Below are 19,831 nucleotides of genomic sequence, written 5' to 3'. Positions count from 1 at the left end.
GCTTGCACGTAGTCAGAAACAAATGTATAGTACAATGCAATTTTAGTCACTTTGGATAAGAGCTTCTGCCCAATGCATAAATGTAATGTAATGTAATGTTTAACAGTGTAAAGAAGTCAGAATGCATGACATAGCATGATAGCTCCGCCTTAAAGAGTATGGCTTCAGTTCAGAAGGTTTGCAACGCGACTTATTTGTAAAACTTTAATAGTGTTTTGTTCATTTTATGGAATACATACGACTGTACTTTTAATCGTGTGCTGTGTTTAATGGTTGACAATTGGTTAGGTTTAGGTTTAGCTTTGAATTCACAAACATTTATTAAACCATTAATACTTTTACAAATGCAAAAATAAATGCGTCTTTATCTGCACTAAACGGCATTGGGGTCCCTTTCATAACAATCGCTAGAGGGCGCTTCAATTTAAGACGTGAACTGTTGGTGTAGTACCGTTTAAGTAAGCTACATGCACAAACAACCTTTTGAATCATTTTTACTTGGAGGACAGGCTGTAACTTTTACAGCTAAACAAGGATAAGCATTTTGAATGTCCTTTAATGTAATGGAAATGATTATCATTAATGAAAGATGTTTAAAACTGTCTGTTACACAATGGTTTAATAAAGATGAGCTTTCATTTTGGCACTGAGCTGCAGTTCATTCAAGGTCTTTACTGTGACGCAACTGATCTAATGCTCATTCATACATTACATCACTTCTATCCCTATATAGCACAAAATAACATGCATTCACTCCGATTGCCCTCTGTGGGTTAAGTGGCAAACTGGAGGTTAATAGCACCTGTGTACGAGACTTGGCATTTAAAACAAGCCTTGGTGAGGGTTTGAGGAAATGCGTTTATGGTAAATGGTAAAAGCCAAATGACTTTGGGTCTTGTAAAAAAAAACTCATTTACCTTTAAAGTAGCTGTCTGGTTTTGATGGATGATGCTGTTGTAGAAAATGGAAGCATTGTGGCTGGTGCTTTGGGTTTATTGCGTGAGCTGATGAGAGATACAGGATTGAAGATCAGCATTCTGCGTGAGAGATTCATCGCAAGAGTCTTACATCAACAGTGTGCCACTGTTGATCTTTTCTCTTACATCAAGAAAAAAGGTTTGATCTTTCCATGATATGGTCTTTTTGCCTGAGAGAAAACTTTTTTTTACATAATTTTCTAGTGTTATTAACTTATTTGTGTAGAATTTCTTTTAATTTGACGTCAAGATAAGTTGTTTTCTATTTCCTTAGTAACTAACATGGAACATATGTCACAGAAATGGCATTTACTGTATGTCTGGATTTTATTTGAAGATGTGTCAGGATTCGTTTTTATGAAAACTTCCACCTAAAAAAAATCACCAGTTTGTCTTATTATGGAACATTCAGGGTCACACTGTAGCTCGTCTACATTGCCCTGAAATGAAATACAATCCGTTCCTCCACAGCTGAAGTATGAAAGGGAATCTAATAATGGACTCATGTCAAAACAATAGAGGTCTGAAAAAAAGGATACAAAATTAAATTTCACCATTCCCTGCGTATTGTGCATCGGCTCTTTAATTCTCTGGAGCTTTGTGTCGATGGAGAAACCTTCTTATTAAACTGTCAGCTCTAAGGTGCTGTTTCCGTGTGAGACTGACGCAAATGTCATTAGTCGGCTATTCACAATGCCAACGCTTCCTGTGTTGTGACCTTACAACATATGTTGTAGTCATTTTAATTGAGACAGCATATGGTGACCCAACATAGTTCACAAGTAACGCAAATATGATTCAAATCAAATAAATCAAAGAATGTAAATGTGTTAACACAATCATAGTTAACCATCTAAAATTATTAACATTACATTATTGTTAATAAATATTGCATAATTTTGAAAATGAATACATAATTCTATAATACATTGATTGATAAAAGTTTAATTTATTTTGCCATGTTAACTTTTAATTTGTCCTAAAAGACAATTTTGTCATTCAACAATAAAAATTAAATGGGTAGCTGTTTTTATTTTTGCAAGATTTTTTTTAACCTAAGACTCTTATTATATGTGTTGGTGCTGGACTGAACTTTGTCTCTTGTTCCAGGAGACAGGATGGAGGAGAGCATCTCTGCATATCTAACACGCTAGAACCTGCTCTGTTCCAGCCGTCACTGCCCCACACTGGCCCTCCGTTCCTCAAGGTACTGCACAGCTTGAACCCCCTCCCTACACCCCAAGCGAAACTCTTTGCCTGCATGCTAAGCGTCCTGTCGTCCTGCCAACATTTGACTTCTGCTTGCTGTGTCTGTCTTGCCTCTCCTGACCCTTCTGCTTAATTGGTACGAGTGTGTGTACAACTAATACTGATTTGCACAAGGCCGGTGTTAACTTTGAAGGAATGGTTATAGACTTTTCTATTTGTTATTCATACGCGTGATTGACATGCCATGCAGCTAAATGAGATGTAATTAAATGCCAGAAGCTATTAATAAGCAAATGTCATGACAGATTCTCCGTCACAGTCCTTATTCAGTGAGACATGCAGTGCCCCCAAAACATCTGCATATTGCAAAATATATTTTCAAGCTAAAGTGTGTATTCTCTGTATATTAAATCTTTTCTCTTAATCAGTTTTAAAATCTAAAGAGAACTATATATAAGCCATTTGTAGACTTGCAAGTTCCATAAAATGTGTAAACACTTGCACTATTAAAAGAGCTATGTTTGAGCATCCTTGCATCCCAGGCCAAAGTCTGGGGCTGTGCTTTCTATTTGACCAGCCAATAGGGGCCATTTATTTCAGCAATTCCATTTAGTGACGCTAATGGTGCAGTACACACTTCAGCTTTAGTGTTCACATTCAAATGTGCTTCCTGCGGTGCATAGCTGCAACCGGTTCACGTAATGTCTTTCATTACACAGAGAGTGAGCATGTAATAAGGTTCTGAAATGCATCTTCAGGTGTTGAAGCTTCAGCGCTTGCACCAATGATGCAAGCTGCCAAACTCGTGACTCATGCATGAATTTTAACTGCATGGTTGAACTTCTTACAGAAAAAAAAACACATTTAAAAAGATATTATTTGCTTTCTTATTTAAATGTGCTGAGGTATCTCTGTATATGGATTAGGTTTATTGCATTTTAATATCTGTCGATCCACAAATCATCTAAAAGCAGGGTCCCTAAAACCTCCATATTCTGTTGGGAGATGTTTGTTGATGTCGACAATATTTCTGACAAAGCAAAGTCCTAAAGAATAAGATCCTTTATGTTTTGTGTGTAATATGTGTAAGTAGTCGTTTGAGTATCTGAGCGTCTGTCTGTCTGATAGATTTCAGGGCTCTTAAACTCTGTAGATTAGGAGCCTGTAGATTAAGAGGATAAAGTTTGGGTGATGTCATAGCACCCAAAGTTTTACAGTATAGCTTATCTACAGCAAAACAGAGGGTATGAGACAATGGATAGAGGTATGGAAAGAAATGGAAAAAAATGTATTTTGTGACAAAGCTTCATTCAGTTTTAGAACCCTTCATTGCCTTGAAGAATTATTGCCATTTAGCAGAATAATTTGTTTATTTAGCTATAAGGATAAATAGAGTCAGCGGTCAGAAATGTTCACCATTACTATGTGTACCACATCATATATATTCCTAGAGTTCCAGTTTACTGCTCATAGGTTGGTCTTTTAATCAGAATGCTTACTGGGGTTCTTATATAACATTCAAGTATGCATCTGCTTAAAGAAACAGTTCACTCAATAAACCTCATTTACATACTAAACTGATTTTTGGCTGTACTAGAGCTACAGTAGTGAGTTTAGGAAAAGAATAGAAAACAAAAAATGACTTGGATAACAAAGTTGACCGTAGAAAAACGTTTGTACCTATACGGTCTACAACTAATAATCACCTTACTGATATAAGAGACATATATTTGCATTGGCAGAAAAGTTCTGTACGAGATTGAGCTTCGAGCGCATCAATGTCATTTACATTTAGAGAGCCAAGTCAGAGAGGATTGAGCTTTACATGCTGTCTGACTCTGACCCAGCGTGACATGGAAGTTGAGTTTTCACCTCTGACCTTCACACCACAGGCTGAGATTCATGACTGTGAGCGGCTGCTGTCAGAAATCTTATGGAACTGTGTCGCCTTTCTATTTTAATTCTGATTCAAAACTGATATTACAAACATTATACAGAGTAACAACTATTGCCTGCAGCTTAAATTTGTGCTAAAAAGAAACATAAGAGGGTATCTTGGCTTATGCAGTAAAATGAATGGATGGTATGAACATGTTTTATTAATAACAAGGATGATGGGAGGCTGTCCGTTGAGAGCACTCTTATTTTTAGGTTGTTTATCTGTTTTATATTCAACAACAACAGAAATTCTTTAGCATTTAAAGAATCACCTCGAAGCTTCTGTTTATCTCATGTGGTACAGTATGTGTACTGTTCCTTTGCTTACCATGACAGGTTTGATCTGCTATAGGTCTCAATGTCTGATGTAAAGCCACACGCACAGCTGTAGGCATGTTCTCCATTAACTATACTGAAGAGAGAAGAACGCTGATGCACTGATTTCTTTTGGTCTGACAGCAGGGTCGTCTAAAGTCAGATTTAAAATCATTTGTGCTGAGCTGAGGATAGTCATGAACAGGGTGGAGAGAGTGGGACCAAGAATGACAGAGAGGCATACACAGAGAGATTGGAGAATCACATGAAGAGGATCATTAATTAAGGATTGGCCTGATTTCACAGTAGAGATTATGACTCTAATAGCCATGTGCATCTCTCTCTCTCTCTCTCTCTCTCTGCCTTTACTTAGAGAGCAGCTCAAAATTGGAGGCACCAGATTTTTTCATATTCTTATCTAGTTTTTGGCGGAGTCCCCTTTTTATGGTAGTTTGATTTGAGATCATAAATAAAATGTAGTTTTTTGTGGAAAAGCAAAAGTTTTTAGTGAGTGAAAAAAGAACTAACGCTGTTTATTTGGAGAAGACTAAAACAGAGATAACTGTGTGTGCTTTATCATTTTGTAGAAAATGTAGGGATTGTGTTTTTTTGAGTCCAGATAAATAAATCGTTTCATTTTTGCCAAAACCTGAGGACCATTACATTTCCACTGGGTTTAAGGTTTATAAGAACAGGCAGGTAGTTCTGTCTCCCTGGTTGGCATGAATCATAGATAACATAAAAATCAGATTTTTTAATTTTGTTTTAGCAGCAACTAATCAAAAACCAGCCTAGTCATTTTGCTTTTTCGACTGTACTGAAGTATCTTTCTGAGGATTATTGTTATTTGTGGTTGCATTTTAGATTTTCTATATCAATCAATATGATTTACACTAGCAAAATTGTTGTTATTACTTTGTATTCTGTCTAAAAGAATACAACAATGTCTTCATGTTAGCGTTTTCCTGTTGCTCAGTTGTAAGAGCATGGCAGAAGGTTACGGGTTCGATCCCGGGGATTGCACATAGTCAGAAACAAATGTATAATACAATTCAATGTAAGTCGCTTTGGCTAAAAGTGTCTGCCAAATGCATAAATGTAAATGTTATCAGAATGATAGCGCTCAATATGCTTTCACTCTATTGGACCAAGAATGATGGGACAAAATTTAGACATGTGATTGGATGACATCTGTCAATCATGCATTTTACACCAACCAATTAACAACGACACAAATTTACTGTGGAGGCTTGCTGAAAAAATTTTAGTGACAGGTGCCATCTAGATCAAATATAAAGTCAGTATGAGTTAAAGGGGTCATATGACACGGCTAAAACGAATATTATAGTTTGTTTTAGATGTAATGCAATGTGTATACACGATTTAAGGTAAAAAAAACGCTGTATTTTCCACATACCGTGCATGTTTGTATCTCCTCTTTGCTCCGCCTCTCTGAAACGTGCAGATTTTGAAAAAAGCTCATCGCTCTGAAAAGCGAGGTGTGCTATGATTGGCCAGTTAGGGATTGGTCAAATTCTGCAAGCGTGTGACGGAAAGGTCAGAAACATTGAGATAGTGAGTAGCGTCTTCTTCATTGACTCCAATGGAACAGTTTTTTCACAGTTTCAATAGTTCCTGGAAGTTACCAGTAACGCATGGAGCTGAGACTAAACAGACTAACTGAGGTAAACTTCTAACCCATTTAAAGACGAAAGCCACTAAAAGAATAAAAAAATTAAAGAATTAAAGCAATTAATGAGAAAACATAAGTTCCCGCAACTATCTGAAGGCTCAATGAATCACGTGACACTCCAGTTTGCAGAACTCTCTCTCAATAGATCTGGGAAATGTAACGCCTTTTACCATATTTGGAACATCAGGTTCCCAAGCAATTGTACTGACAGGTACGCCCACCTTACTTGCGTATACATTTGGGCGGTGTTAGTCAAATCATACCACGAACTGACGTAGATTGGTGGGGGTGTGGTTACACGAGGCGTATCAGGTAGGTGTGTGGGCATTCGCTTTTCGATAGAATGCATCTTTTGTTCCTACACGTTAATATTTGCAATTTATCGTGTCTAACACATGCATGGGCAACTTATAACACACCAAAGACACAGAAAAACACATATTCGAGCCATATGACCCCTTTAAGTATAAAACATAAGGCAGATGCATGATCAAAGAAGGTTGTTGAATGTATTAAACCTGGAAGTGTATCAAATTCATAAATAAGTTATCTGATAGCATTATTGAGTATCAATTCATCAAAATAAAAAAAGTCATCATAAAAAATCGACTTGGTTACCGGAACTGTTCTGAATTTGCTTTTCAAAAGCAAATAATTCACGATTTGTGCACAGGCTCGATAGGTCCTAATCTCTAGAAAGAGTCATAAAGTTAAAAGGCAGTTAAAGCTGATAAGCCTGGTTTAAACCGACCATATTGCTCCAATAATGATGTCAGTAAAACTAATGACAGGCTTATTATCACATCCTCTTAAACTAAAGCTGAATCTCTGCATGCTAATCACCTAAAAGTTACTTTACTTTTACTCAATGTTTACTTTGTGGTACGAACGAAGATGCAAATCAAATCAGCATCACAGTTTTTACCATGGTGAAAGTTTCTACACTCTAACAGAAAGTCTGCTCAGGCTTGTCGGACTGAAAGAGAGCAGATCCAGGCTGAGTTCTGCCCTGGACTTCCGCCAGCAATAAAGGGAACAGGGCGAGAAGCAGAGAAATAAAAACTAAAAGAGGACGAGTTAATTCTGTAGGAATGCAGCCTCCCCTGCAAATCTCACATCGTTGCTTTCAGAACGTAGACTAAATTCCAGGGCACCTGATGTTAACGGATCTTAATGCTTGCACTTCATTTAGTCATCAGGTTACAGGCACACCTCTTATTGTACACACGCTGGTATAATATACATGAGAAGTGCTGCCCAGCTGGAGTTTGTTAACTTTCTGGACATGGAACCTTCAGCAGCACCCTGGGCCTCGATGTTTGCTCTCATTTTGAAGGATTGAGGCAGAAAACCGCTGGTTCCTTCCTGCATAACTCTGCAGCTCGGACCGTTTTGTGCTTTTTGGCTTTTAAAAAACAACTTTTGAAACAAAGGGTTTGGATTTGACATTTGAACATGGCTAAAAGTCAGTACGTACAGCTCAGTCCATTGCAGATCTCAGTCGTTCACTGGAAAAGACCTGACAAAGTAAGTGTTTTACATCTGACTCGAAAAAGAAGAGGATTCTATTAGAAGAGTTTTTTGCAGTAGTGTATGAGTTTAGCGTGTGAAAAAAGTACTAAAAAGGTACACGCATGTACAAAAGAAGTCTCATTCAGTATTGGCAAAGCCAACAGTGACTAATCTGTGATATAAAAATGTGAAGATAAATATTTGGTAACACTTTACAATAAGGTGCTATTTGTCGACAAATAGTAAATGCATTAGCTAACATGAACTAAAAATGAACAATGCTTCTGCATTTATTCATATTAATTCATGTTAATTTCAGCATTTACTTATACAGTTTTAAAATCTAACGTTGTCACTGTTAACATTAGTTAATGCACCATGAACTATCATGAATAACTATTGACATGAACTAACATTGTCAAGGATTAATAAATGTGGAAAGCTAAATTGTTCATTGTTTTTCTCAATTCTAGCTAATGCATTAACTAATTATAACTAATAGCATCTTATTGTAACCTCAAACACTTTAGATTGATTTTCAACATTGACCGCGTGTTGCATTGAAAAGCTGTTTTGTTTATATATAATTTAAAAAATGCTAAATGGAAAAATCTTTTGGACTCTTTGTTTATTAACTATAATACACTTACTGTGTGTGTTATTACAATACACATAGTATTACATCGTCCTTTTGCAACCATGTGTTAATGCAAGAAAGAAAATAAAGTAATATGGTTATTAAAGTATTCACACTGTACATCTAATGTGAGAAAATAAAATGTAGTTTATTCAAATAAACTTTTTTGTTTGTTTAAAGTTATTGTTACAGTGAACTTATTATAATATATATTACTTTATTGTGTTACTATATTGAAAATATTAGAGATCTCTTTGTTTAAGGAGGAATAGTGGTTCATGAGAACCATGAAGACACAAAGAGTTTAATAGTATTATTCAATGACTTTTGTATTACAGTTAACTTGACCTTAACTCTTCCCAGTCCCTGTGAGCTCATGTCAATGGTGTTTTGCTTGACATTGTTAAACTTCACTGAAGTTTGTTTTCAAGGCAGTAAAAGCATTTGTTTGCCAATGGTGGAGGACTCACACAATGTACTCAAACAATGCTGTACTGAGTATTTGTTCAAGACTGAGAAATTCATCCACTCTTTATTCTCCATACTTTGAAGATAATTGTTTCCACTGCCTCTCTTGAAATTATCTTTGGGTCTGTCCCTAATCCTGCACAGAACTCTCAAAATCAAAACTTTATTTTTGTGAGTGGATGCAGCAACGTTGGGAACGAAAATGAGCAGAAACACGCTAACAAACTTCACTCTCTACTGCCCGCTGTTTGGAAATGACCCAGTCAAGTTTGGTGCTTTATCTGTGTAAAGATTTTTGCTTTCAGATTCATCTTCTATCCACAATGGCACTACAGGGGTAAGGTAATAGAGAGAGTTAAAACAAACCTGTTTCTTCGTAGCAACGGCCTGGTACAGTGTCTCTTATTAAGCGATTTTCTCCATAGTTCGATTTTTTGCACCCTTAGATTCCAGAGATTTAAAAAGTTGCATCTCGGCCAAATATTGTCCTATCATACAAAACCACAAATCAATAGAAAGCTTTTTTATTCAGCGTTCAGTTTATGTATAAATCTCAATTTCAAAAAATGTACCCATAAGACTGGTTTTGTTCTCCAGGGTCACAGTTGTCATGTTATAAATGCTTTCAATATATCATATTGTACAGTAAATTGGGTGTGAAGATCATTGGAAACCGCTCGGACAGCCAATTATAATAATTATGACCAGTTATGTTTGTAATCAATTGTAAATGACTTCATGACTAAGACCGATAAGCAACCAAAACTCACTCATTCAAATAAAATAGATTTTGAGTCATGCCTCTAAAAACATTTTCTCCATCAATCGCATTTCACTCTCATCAGGCTGACAGATGTTGGGCCAAGATGAATATCGGCTCTAGCTAATAATGAGTCTCATTGGTCTTATTAACCCTGGAGTGTGAATGGATCCAATAACACTCAGAAGGGTATACCAGTATTCAAATCTGATCCTCAGATAAACAAAGATACACTTGTAGATGCTGCCTCTGAGCGTATTATCTATTATTAACAATGTTATCTATTATTAAAATGCAGCATGCATTAAGAACACAGAACTTTAAATGTCTATTTCCTGTCAAAGTCTGAAGGAAATATTCTGTAGATGCAGCTACACTTAGATGTTTCCAGCACTTTTGTGTCTTCTGTGTTCTCATCTTCCTACTCCAATCATTAGAATGTAATCTCGGGGGTCAATTTTGAACTCATCTCATTTCATATCATCTCATCTTTTCTCATCTCTTCCAGACTACTGATTTATTTGCAATGATTGAGAAAATGCAGGTAATGTGATTTCTTTTACATTTCTCATATTTTCCTTTTGCCTCCCATCTTTTATTTAGATTTCTTCTGCTTATAGAGTATATACATAGTTGCTTTTGGATACTCCGCTTGATGTTTATCTTTGTGAAGAGTCTTCTGCTTGCCAATAATGCAATACAACAGCAAATGATTTCACTACAAGAACAAATTAGTTGGTTGCTCGAGTACACCGAGATCCTGTTGTTGCGTACACTGAAAGAAATTAAGTATTGACTACAAGGAGTCATTTTAGTCATTTGATATTACAAGTGCTATCTCTGAGTTTAGAGAGACTTCCAGATGTCTGTTGGGTAGCTATGATAAATACATATCCCATGATGCAGTAGGAAATAGCATGACATTGACACTGGATCTGTTTGACTATCGGGCTGGAGCTGGAGGTTATTATAAGTTATAGGTCTATTTCTTCTGTAAATGAGAACCTCGGATAGATGTACAAAATGTTTTACATGCCAAATATGCTGTATATCCGAGCAGAATCCGCAGAATCGCACGGATAGTTTTTGTCCATTTGAAGTCTTAAATCTTTTGAGAGGGTTTTTTAATTTCGCACTTAATTATAACATGGACATTAGGTGGTCAACTGGTTTGATCCTAGCGTCTCATGATGCTTTATTTTATGTAAATAGCCTTGATAATATTTAAATGTCTTCTCCCTCCATGCATGCTCGGAATGCTGCTTTGATCTTGTGTCCCAGTGTCTGGCATATTCATAAAACTTAGATATTAAAGAGAATACAAAAAGTATGTTTTCTGTGATTGATCTGAGACTTGATAGCATTTCGGTCTCTTATTTCTACCGATGCTGTGCTGATCTGTTTTTATATTGACATCATAATAGCTGTCGTTGCTAAAATGGAGTTTGCTGCCAAACTAAAACGTTTTATGAATGTTCCAGTATACTGTTTCATATTTCCGTGCAAAGATGAAATATTTTTAAGAATTACTTTTATTTGAATAATTATATTATCTGTTTTTTGTTTTAATTATGTTGTATTTAGTGTTTATTATAATATTTAATTGTTATAATAAATATTAAATAATAAATATAATTAATATATATTAACAAGTAATTAACCATCATAGTTGTTATAAATATACAAATAAATTATATAATAACTGAAATTATTTTTTATTAATTGTATTTATTAGTTATTATGTAATATAACATATTTTTTACTAGTATTTTTGGGTCATTTATTATTAATATTTTTTTCTCATAAGCGGCATAAACTTGTAATCTGGTAGTTGTATTTCCCTGTAGATTTAAGTGTTATTTTGGCTCCTGGCCGTCGGCTGCTATTGGGCTGACAGATTCTCTTTTCATCTTTCAGAGCAACAGAATGGACGAGCAGAGATGCACTCTTCCTCCACCCCTCAAAGTATGTTCATCTCACCACTTTCCTTTTGTCCCTGTACACACGCGTGCACACAAATACAAAACACATATTGTTTGAGGGCCGCGGGCTGCTGTTTTTATCTGGAGGCAGACTGCTTCAAACAGAAGAGCTGGTTATCAGTCAAGCTGGTGCCGCTATTTTTCAAAGACATCTCTAGCCGAATTTCTCCGGCACTAATGGAGCTGCAATCAAATAAGATTAGCTGTTGCTGAGCGCTATTCTTTGGCCTGAGACCATGTGGTCTGAAAAGGATCAAACCGATCGGATGCTCTCTTGTTAGTGAGTTAGTTCTCGTAAAAAAATATAAAATTTATTGGAGTTTAAAAAAAGGAACAGCTAAATGAATTCATTGTAAAAAAAAAGCGTTTCATTAAAGAACATAGTTTGGCTTGAGGCACGAAATCAAAACGTAATTTACTTTTAATGAAAAGTATTGTCTCATTTCAGACTGAGGAAGATTACATCCCTTACCCCAGCATCCATGAGGTAAATCGCTTCAGTATAAAATGCTGACAAAAAAGATGGGCTGTCAATATCTAAATGGGATACAGTAGCACTAATTGTTTTTCTTAACTCGTCCTCAGATTCTCGGCAGAACGGGTCCATTTCCCTTGATTCTGCTTCCTCAGTTTGGGGGTTATTGGATTGAGGGGTACAATCACGAGTTGAGCAACGGGACAGACCCAGAGCAGCTCCTTTCGCCCACCTCACGCTTTAAACTGGAGTGCAACACCACAGCTAAGATCTACAGAAAACACTTTCTGGGCAAGGTGAGGACAGCTATATATCCAGCATAAAAAAAAAATGGAAATTAGATATTATTAAGCTTAATGCATTGTATTGACAGGTTAAACTGAATGAGATACATGATACAATGTTTTATACCGGTATATTGTGAACAAAAAAAACAAGATGTTTAGTGTATTTGCTCATACATTTGAATATCCATTATGAATTGGACTAATGTGCATAAAATGTGATCAGTTAACACTAAGATCTGTGTGAGGAGTGTTTGGACACAAGTTCAAATGCGTATGTGTGAAGATGAATGAGCTCTCACACTTTCACCTTCTGGTCTTCCATTAGGAACACTTTAATTACTACACAGTGGACAGTGCCCTGGGCCACCTGGTGTTTTCTATGAAATATGACGTTATCGGGGACCAAGAGCATCTACGCCTCATGCTCAGGTGTGACAACTTTTTTATATTTTCTCCATCCATCTGACTTTCCCTCTCTTAGATCGTTTTCCCCACTGTTCTGTCTTATTTAACTTTGTCACATTTCTCTTTATCATCTGGCACAATTCCATCACTTGTTTTATGCTTTTATTGTGGGATGATACAGCTCAGTGATATCTGTTCCCTGACATCAACTGTGAATGTTTCCTGGGTCTCACAATAAAACACATTTTCTATGGGATTAATGGGACTAAATGTACACAGCACCCTCATTTCCGCATTAGGCACCAGATGGACAATACAGGGCAATGCGTGTGGGTGAAGCGAAGGGAGCGGGATGTTCCTGTTATCAGATCCATGTGACACATTTAATGATGCCACAATGAATGAACTCCTCAGAGTTCAGAGCTGTTGATAAGCTTTACGGTTGTATTTGGGGCTTTAATGTGTTGTGTAGTTTGAATTCCTGTCTGTTTGATTCCATAAAGATATCTATAAAACAAGATGTGTTTACTTAGAAAGACAAACTATTTGAATTGATAAGAAATTTAAGATAACATGATTGCCCAATTTATTTTCTATCTATATAAATTTATTATATGTAAAAATTTCAAAATATATATATCTTTGGACTTTATTTATATAAAGACCACTGCCTAAAACGTACACAATGCTGATCCAACTCTGGTCAAGATGAACATCCTGTAGTTTTTAACACGGTACAAACATTTTAACCGAATCGAAATATTAAAACACAATAATAAAAAATAAACAAAAACTGGAAGTGCTACTGTCTACATCTTGTGAGGTGGTCTATAGTTTTTAATGTTTATATAATAATAATTTATATAATAGTATATATATATATATACACAGTATATACATATCAGGCTATGTATAAATTATATCATATTTTATCATGTAATAAATGTATATAGTGTGTGTGTGTGTTTGTGTGTTAACAAGAAATAATTACAAATGTTAAAAAATGTAGATATAGACGGTTTCATCTTAATAATATAAACAAATGTTACTGCGGATGCGCACTTTTGTGACCTCCAACTAACTTACACGTTCACAAACAATAGTGCCTGTAGATTTTTTCTGAAAACAAGCAAAAGAAACCGAGAAAAAAACGTTATTTGGCTTATATTATAATAACAAAATAATAATAATTATTACATAATAACATAAATTAAATTAAATATAAATATTTATATTATTATACACTAGCCAATGAACGTCCGATGAAACGGACTATATTTTCTAGAAAAAAGGTTTTCAGCATCTTTTCAAAAACAATTCTTGGTCTATTTTTTTAAACTTAAAATCAAGATGAAATGAGTCATGTTAAAAAAAACTAAGAAGCTCTAAGGTTTTTTTTGCCATTTAAAACAACACGCTGTGTTTAACAAATGCCTTTCTGTTTTTCCAGATCTAAAATGAAAACTCATCACGATGTGATTCCAATATCATGTTTGACTGAGTTTCCCAACATTGTCCAGATGGCCAAGGTGAGAGGAGGGCTGATGGGTCAGCGCTATGGTTGTCCAACCCTTGCCGTTTATCACAATTCTCTCTGAGTGACATGATTGATCGTCTCAGTCTCCCCTGGGCCGTTTCAGTCTTGCCTGGACAGACGACCACAGGGTTACATCCCTTTTGCGAGATCAAAAGAGAATAACTAAAGAATCAATATGTGTTTTCTCTTTTCATTATTCTCAGCTCGTGTTTGAAGAAGTGAACGTGGACCGGTTTTTCCCTGTGCTCTACCCAAAGGTACGCAAAGCCGCACCACACAGACTTTAATCATTGTTCTGTCTTTGTACATCCCAACTGCATTAAATTGATACACGCTGTACACCAGCGCATGATGCTGGATCATTTGTCCTGGTTAATGAAAGTGTGACATTGGGAAATTGGACCAGTTAAGGGGCAATCTGCTGTGTCTCAAGGGTTAGGAATGTTGTGTTGACTGAGCAGTAACTAAAGGATATTTATCAGTCTATTTATTGTGTCTTCCTCTTTCTCAGGCGTCTCGGCTCATCGTCACTTTTGACGAACACGTTATAAACAACAACTTCAAGTTTGGAGTCATTTATCAGAAGTTTGGACAGGTGAGTTGTGTGAGTTTCTTCTGACATTCAGCTGACCCACAAACTGATTGGTTTTATAACTCGCTGTCATGAGTCATCTTTTCACAATAACACCTTCACGGAGATGTCTCATGCGCTGGCGAATCGATTCATCTGAAACTGCTAACAACGTAGACCTTTCTCCACTATACCTACCAATGGTTCCTCAGCTGAAACAATGCCAACCATCAAATGCTTGCTGCTCTTTATCCTGTGATAAAAGTATGAAGCTATTATTCTCTGATGAACCAAATGAGAGGTTTGATTGAATTATCGCACCTTCTTGGCCTTTAAGGCCACGGATGGGAGCAACCTGAGACGTTCTCTGAGGAAGTCGGCCAGCACCCTTAACACATTAGCATTAGGGAGGAGGCTCTGAGACGCCCCTGAAGAGTCTCTACTTCTCACGGATCAGTGTGTTTACTCACTCAACCTTTCCAGTGTGGGCAGCAGGATCGGTCCACTTCACCGAGACTTAAAACAACACTCATGTTTAAAACAAACACTAAGGTTTATGCTTCAGAACTCTTCAACCGCACTTCCGTTTCGATCTTTTGACTCAAATGAGAGAATTAATTCATAGGAACACTTACCATTTTCATCAGGCTAATTGACTCATTTAGGTTTTCTAATTTTACAGTTTGCTTTTGTCCCCAAGATGTTCTTGTTTTATTTATTGTCTGTTGAATATTCGGCTTTCCACTGTAACAAAAGCGGCGTCATTATGGGTTCTTGCGATAGCTGATGTTGAAAGGCTGAGCTATTTGTTATTTGTTCAAAAATTCAAGTGATGATAATGAATGAGGCTTTTGTGCTGCATTTGAATGCAAATGTTCGGGTGGAACCTATCAGCGTTCTGTATATAATGGGATCGAAAAGTGAGATCACACTTGAAAAGTCTTCTGATTTGAACATTTCTTATTTAACACACATTTCCCTGACAAATTATAGAGGAAAAATATGACAAAGAATTAAGCTGTCATACGTTATAGAATTAGTATTTGCTATTGTATTTCCCCCTTTTGCTTACGTTCTCAAGGCTCAAAATCTCATGCTTTCAAAAGAGCTGAAAAACTTTGTGATCCGTGTTATCCCAGGATGATTTGAATCCTGTATCCTTTTTTGAGGTCCTTTTCTACAAAGGAGTTTACTCTCTAGTTTTAACTTGAATTTTAAATATTTATATTCTATTTCGTCATTAAGAATTCCTTTCATATATTTTTTCTTTAAATATTTTTATTTTATTTCTTCATTCTTAAGAATTCCTTTCATATTATATTTCTTCATTTCTCATTTATTTATCATCATCATGTGTATTTCTTTTAATATTTCTTTATCCGTGAAATTGTGTGTTTACACCAACTGCCCAGGCATCACGCTTCTCGCTCTATATTACTCGTGCATGGGTTTACTTCGCTCGCATCCGGACATGTTAACCCTCAGAAGTAAATAACCTCTTTGCGTCAATATCCTGCTTGAGTTCAATTTTTTCAACTTGTGCGGAAGATGCGATTGAAGCAAACATCAGACGTTTGCGGTTATCGTGTCACCCAATTTTTGGGTCACGTCTTTCCATTGACTTTTCATGTTTTTTTTATAAGCGTCAATTCGCTCTTGATGTGAACACATCACTAGATCTTAAATCCCTTTTTTTCTTGGTTTAAATTACATTTAGATTTTTGTAGTTGTAGTCTTTAAACCCTCTGTGTATTTTTAAAATCTGTGTAGATCTCAGAGGAGGAGCTGTTTGGGAATAATGAGGAGAGTCCTGCGTTTGTGGAGTTTTTAGAGTTTCTGGGACAGAAGATCGAGCTTCATGACTTCAAAGGGTAAAAACAAACAGAACTGCTTTCTCTCTGACATTTCAGAGAATCTGATATTACAAAATTCAGATGCGCTAGATACTGTAAATAGTTTACCATTATTTATGAAAAAAATTAATCTTTGTTTTATTTGGACACTGTAACTCTATAAAACCTTATAAAGATATCCTTATAGTTAAAGTTGTTAGCAACAGCATTCGACATTGCATGCTGCAAAAGCCTTAAATATGTTTTCTTCTGCTAGGTTCCGTGGTGGGTTGGATGTGACCCATGGACAGACGGGATCAGAGTCTGTCTACCACAACTTCCACAACAAGGAGATCATGTTCCACGTGTCTACTAAGCTGCCTTACACAGAAGGTGACACGCAGCAGGTATTCACAGCTCCTCCATCCTGAGGTTCAGGGACCTTCATGACAGGCTTTGTTAAGGCACCGTAATCAATAGACTATTGATCTTTAACAGCATGCTCATTTAATCTTAAGAAGTTTAGATGACAAAATGCAATCAGATGTCCCTGATTATCGGTTTCTGTTGATAATATGCAGATGCAAAATGATAAATGAGCCAGATAGGAGACCATCTGGATAGACAGGAGGGCTGGAATCTAGTCCTCAGCGCTGGGGCAGATGCTGATTCCTGCAGTCACACATGATTGTTGACTCACAAAGTGACCTTTATTCTGCACCTCTGTGCCCTCAGAGGAAGAGTGTTTTTAGAGCTCATTCCTCAGGGAATCTTCTACATTTAGAACGCATACACAGAGTCTCTCTCTCTCTCTCACTCTCTCTCTCTCACTCACTCACTCGCTGTCATGTGTGCACAGGCTTAGCAGAGATGGGGTAATTCTTAAACGGATTTCTGGGTTTAAGTGGGCGGCAGCAAAAGTCACACTCTCAAACCTTTGCTTGCCCTTGCCAGCCATCTGTTGAGACATGCTATACAGCAACTTCACACACAACATTTGTTCATGGAATCAATGACACATGAACCTCAAATATTAATGGAATAATCATGCCACGCCAGCCAGAGGTGCATTTTACAACACTCTTTGCCATTATTACTTGTCCATAAAACTAGTTTGAACTGGCTCATTTCATTCCGATGCTATTAGAAATTCTATATTTTGTGACTATATTCGGAGCTAAAGGATGTGTTTTACACAATACAGCACAACCTCAGGTGCTTTAAGCATTAATAAAATAGTTGCTGCAGATAAAAAATTTGAGTTATTAAAGGGATACTTCACCCAAAAATAAAAATTCTGTCTTCATTTACTCACCTTCGAGTTGGTCCAAATCTGTACGAATTTCTTTGTTCCGATGAACACAGAGAAAGATATTTGGAAGAATGCTTCTATCCAGACAGATGCCCCCACTGACCCCTATTGTAGGAAAAACACTTTATCATTTTCTTTGTTCTGTTGAACACAAAAGAAGACATTTTGAAGGATATTGGACAGCAAACGGGGCACTTTTGACTACCATTGTATTTTTTCCTATCATGGGAGTCAATGGGGGGAAAAATCTTCTTTCTGGTAAGAGCATTGCGTTTACAACACAAGGTTGTGGGTTCGATCCCAGGGGATAGCAAATACCTATGTAAAATGTTTAGGATAAAGCAATGTAAGACGCTTTGGGTAAAAGTGTCTGCCAAATGCCTAAATGTAAATGTACGTATCCCTTTAATGCATTTTTACTGCAATGTTTTATTAAACCGATTTATTATGCGACAGTCAGGACTGGAACAATCTGTTGTAAGAAAAAGTAAGCTCTGTTAATCCATTTTGTATTTTGCAAATGAAGTCACTTTTAATCCCCTACAGCTGTTTATTTGAGTTTGCGTACATGCCGAAGTGAATACCGCTCTTAACGCTTTTCCTTTTATCACAGTTACAGAAGAAAAGGCACATAGGAAATGACATCGTAGCCATCGTGTTTCAAGACGAGAGCACTCCATTTGTGCCAGACATGATTGCCTCCAACTTCCTGCATGCCTATGTTGTGGTGCAGGTGGAGAATGCCTGTTCTGACAATGTCTTATATAAGGTACATTATCTTGGTTTTGCTCCAGTCTGCCACATCTGTACGCTCCCTTGTGAGGCAATAAATTATGAATGTGTTTTTCTCTATCCAGGTGTCAGTAACGGCACGAGACGACGTGCCATTTTTTGGACCATCCCTCCCCAACCCGGCCATTTTTAAGAAAGTGAGTCGATGAACAAATTAGCTTAAAGAAATTTGGGAGAACAGATTTCAACTTGTTTGTCTTCATTTTTTCAACGCAAGGTTACAAGTTCAAGGTTATTCCCCAGGCAACCTAAATTATTTATAACTCAATTTTGCTGTGTTGCATTCGGGGAAAATCTTCCCATTATAAATATGTATTAAATTAGTTTTTTCATTAGCTTGTCCTTAACACCTTTATGTGCATCGCAGGGTCCAGAGTTTCACGAATTCTTGCTAACCAAATTGATCAATGCTGAATATGCCTGCTACAAAGCTGAGAAATTTGCCAAACTGGAGGTAAATGACAGTGACAATTCTTTGGGGCTATTCATATTTAAACACCATAATACTAACCTGAAGCTTTTGTGACCAGGAGCGAACACGATCCGCCCTGCTGGAGACGCTGTATGAAGAGCTACACGTCAACAGTCAGGCCATGATGGGTCTGGGAGGAGAAGAGGACAAGCTGGAGAACGGAGGAGGAGGTGGAGGGGGCTTCTTTGAGTCCTTTAAGGTAATCCGGGAGGACACAGGGGACACCCATGGACTCTTATGTAACACTAGAACATGTTCAAGCTTTTCTGTGGCTTTGGCGTGGATGTGGATTTTGTACGGTGGGTGTGGTTTGTTCTATTTTAAAGTGATAGTTCACCCATCATGTACTCACCCTCTTGTCTTTTCAAAGCTGTATGACTTTCTTTCCTCCGCAGACAAAATATCGATATTTTGAAGAATGTTGTTATCCGGCACCCGCAGTGGTTTTGTGTTGATACAATTGAAGTGGATGGGTACCGCCACTGTTCTTTTGTGTTCTTCAAATAAAAATACGTCATACAGGTTTAAAATGACAAGAGGGTGAATAAATAATGAAAGAACTTTCGTTTTTGGGTGAACTGTTCCTTTAAATGGTTAGTTTGATCAGATTGTCTTGCTTGATCTCGGTGTTGCTCTGTATAATGCTAGCTTTACTCT

General features: G+C 36.8%; 1 protein-coding gene across 16 annotated transcripts in view; it reads left to right on the top strand.

The window, feature by feature from the left end:
• The window catches only part of rap1gapa (RAP1 GTPase activating protein a), an 85,932-nt gene that overhangs the window by 44,604 nt on the left and 21,497 nt on the right, over window positions 1–19,831 (top strand). For 11 of the 16 annotated variants that reach the window (XR_008904827.1, XM_056732911.1, XM_056732914.1 and 8 more), the window contains 15 exons: window positions 2,088–2,184; window positions 10,018–10,053; window positions 11,427–11,474; window positions 11,940–11,978; window positions 12,077–12,262; window positions 12,579–12,682; window positions 14,109–14,187; window positions 14,399–14,452; window positions 14,707–14,790; window positions 16,537–16,637; window positions 16,876–17,005; window positions 18,524–18,679; window positions 18,768–18,839; window positions 19,070–19,156; window positions 19,233–19,373. Coding sequence is in view for 15 of the 16 variants with exons in the window: in XM_056732914.1 (XP_056588892.1) it covers window positions 2,088–2,184; window positions 10,018–10,053; window positions 11,427–11,474; window positions 11,940–11,978; window positions 12,077–12,262; window positions 12,579–12,682; window positions 14,109–14,187; window positions 14,399–14,452; window positions 14,707–14,790; window positions 16,537–16,637; window positions 16,876–17,005; window positions 18,524–18,679; window positions 18,768–18,839; window positions 19,070–19,156; window positions 19,233–19,373 (1,414 nt within the window). In the remaining variant the exon portion in view is untranslated. Of the gene's footprint in view, window positions 1–2,087; window positions 2,185–7,183; window positions 7,660–10,017; window positions 10,054–11,426; window positions 11,475–11,939; window positions 11,979–12,076; window positions 12,263–12,578; window positions 12,683–14,108; window positions 14,188–14,398; window positions 14,453–14,706; window positions 14,791–16,536; window positions 16,638–16,875; window positions 17,006–18,523; window positions 18,680–18,767; window positions 18,840–19,069; window positions 19,157–19,232; window positions 19,374–19,831 lie in introns of those variants that run through there. The other 5 variants (XM_056732900.1, XM_056732902.1, XM_056732907.1 and 2 more) reach the window with 2 other exon arrangements.

This window comes from Triplophysa dalaica, chromosome 20 (assembly GCF_015846415.1).
Source record: "Triplophysa dalaica isolate WHDGS20190420 chromosome 20, ASM1584641v1, whole genome shotgun sequence".
NCBI lineage: Eukaryota > Metazoa > Chordata > Actinopteri > Cypriniformes > Nemacheilidae > Triplophysa > Triplophysa dalaica.
This window is presented reverse-complemented; position numbering and strand designations above follow the sequence as displayed.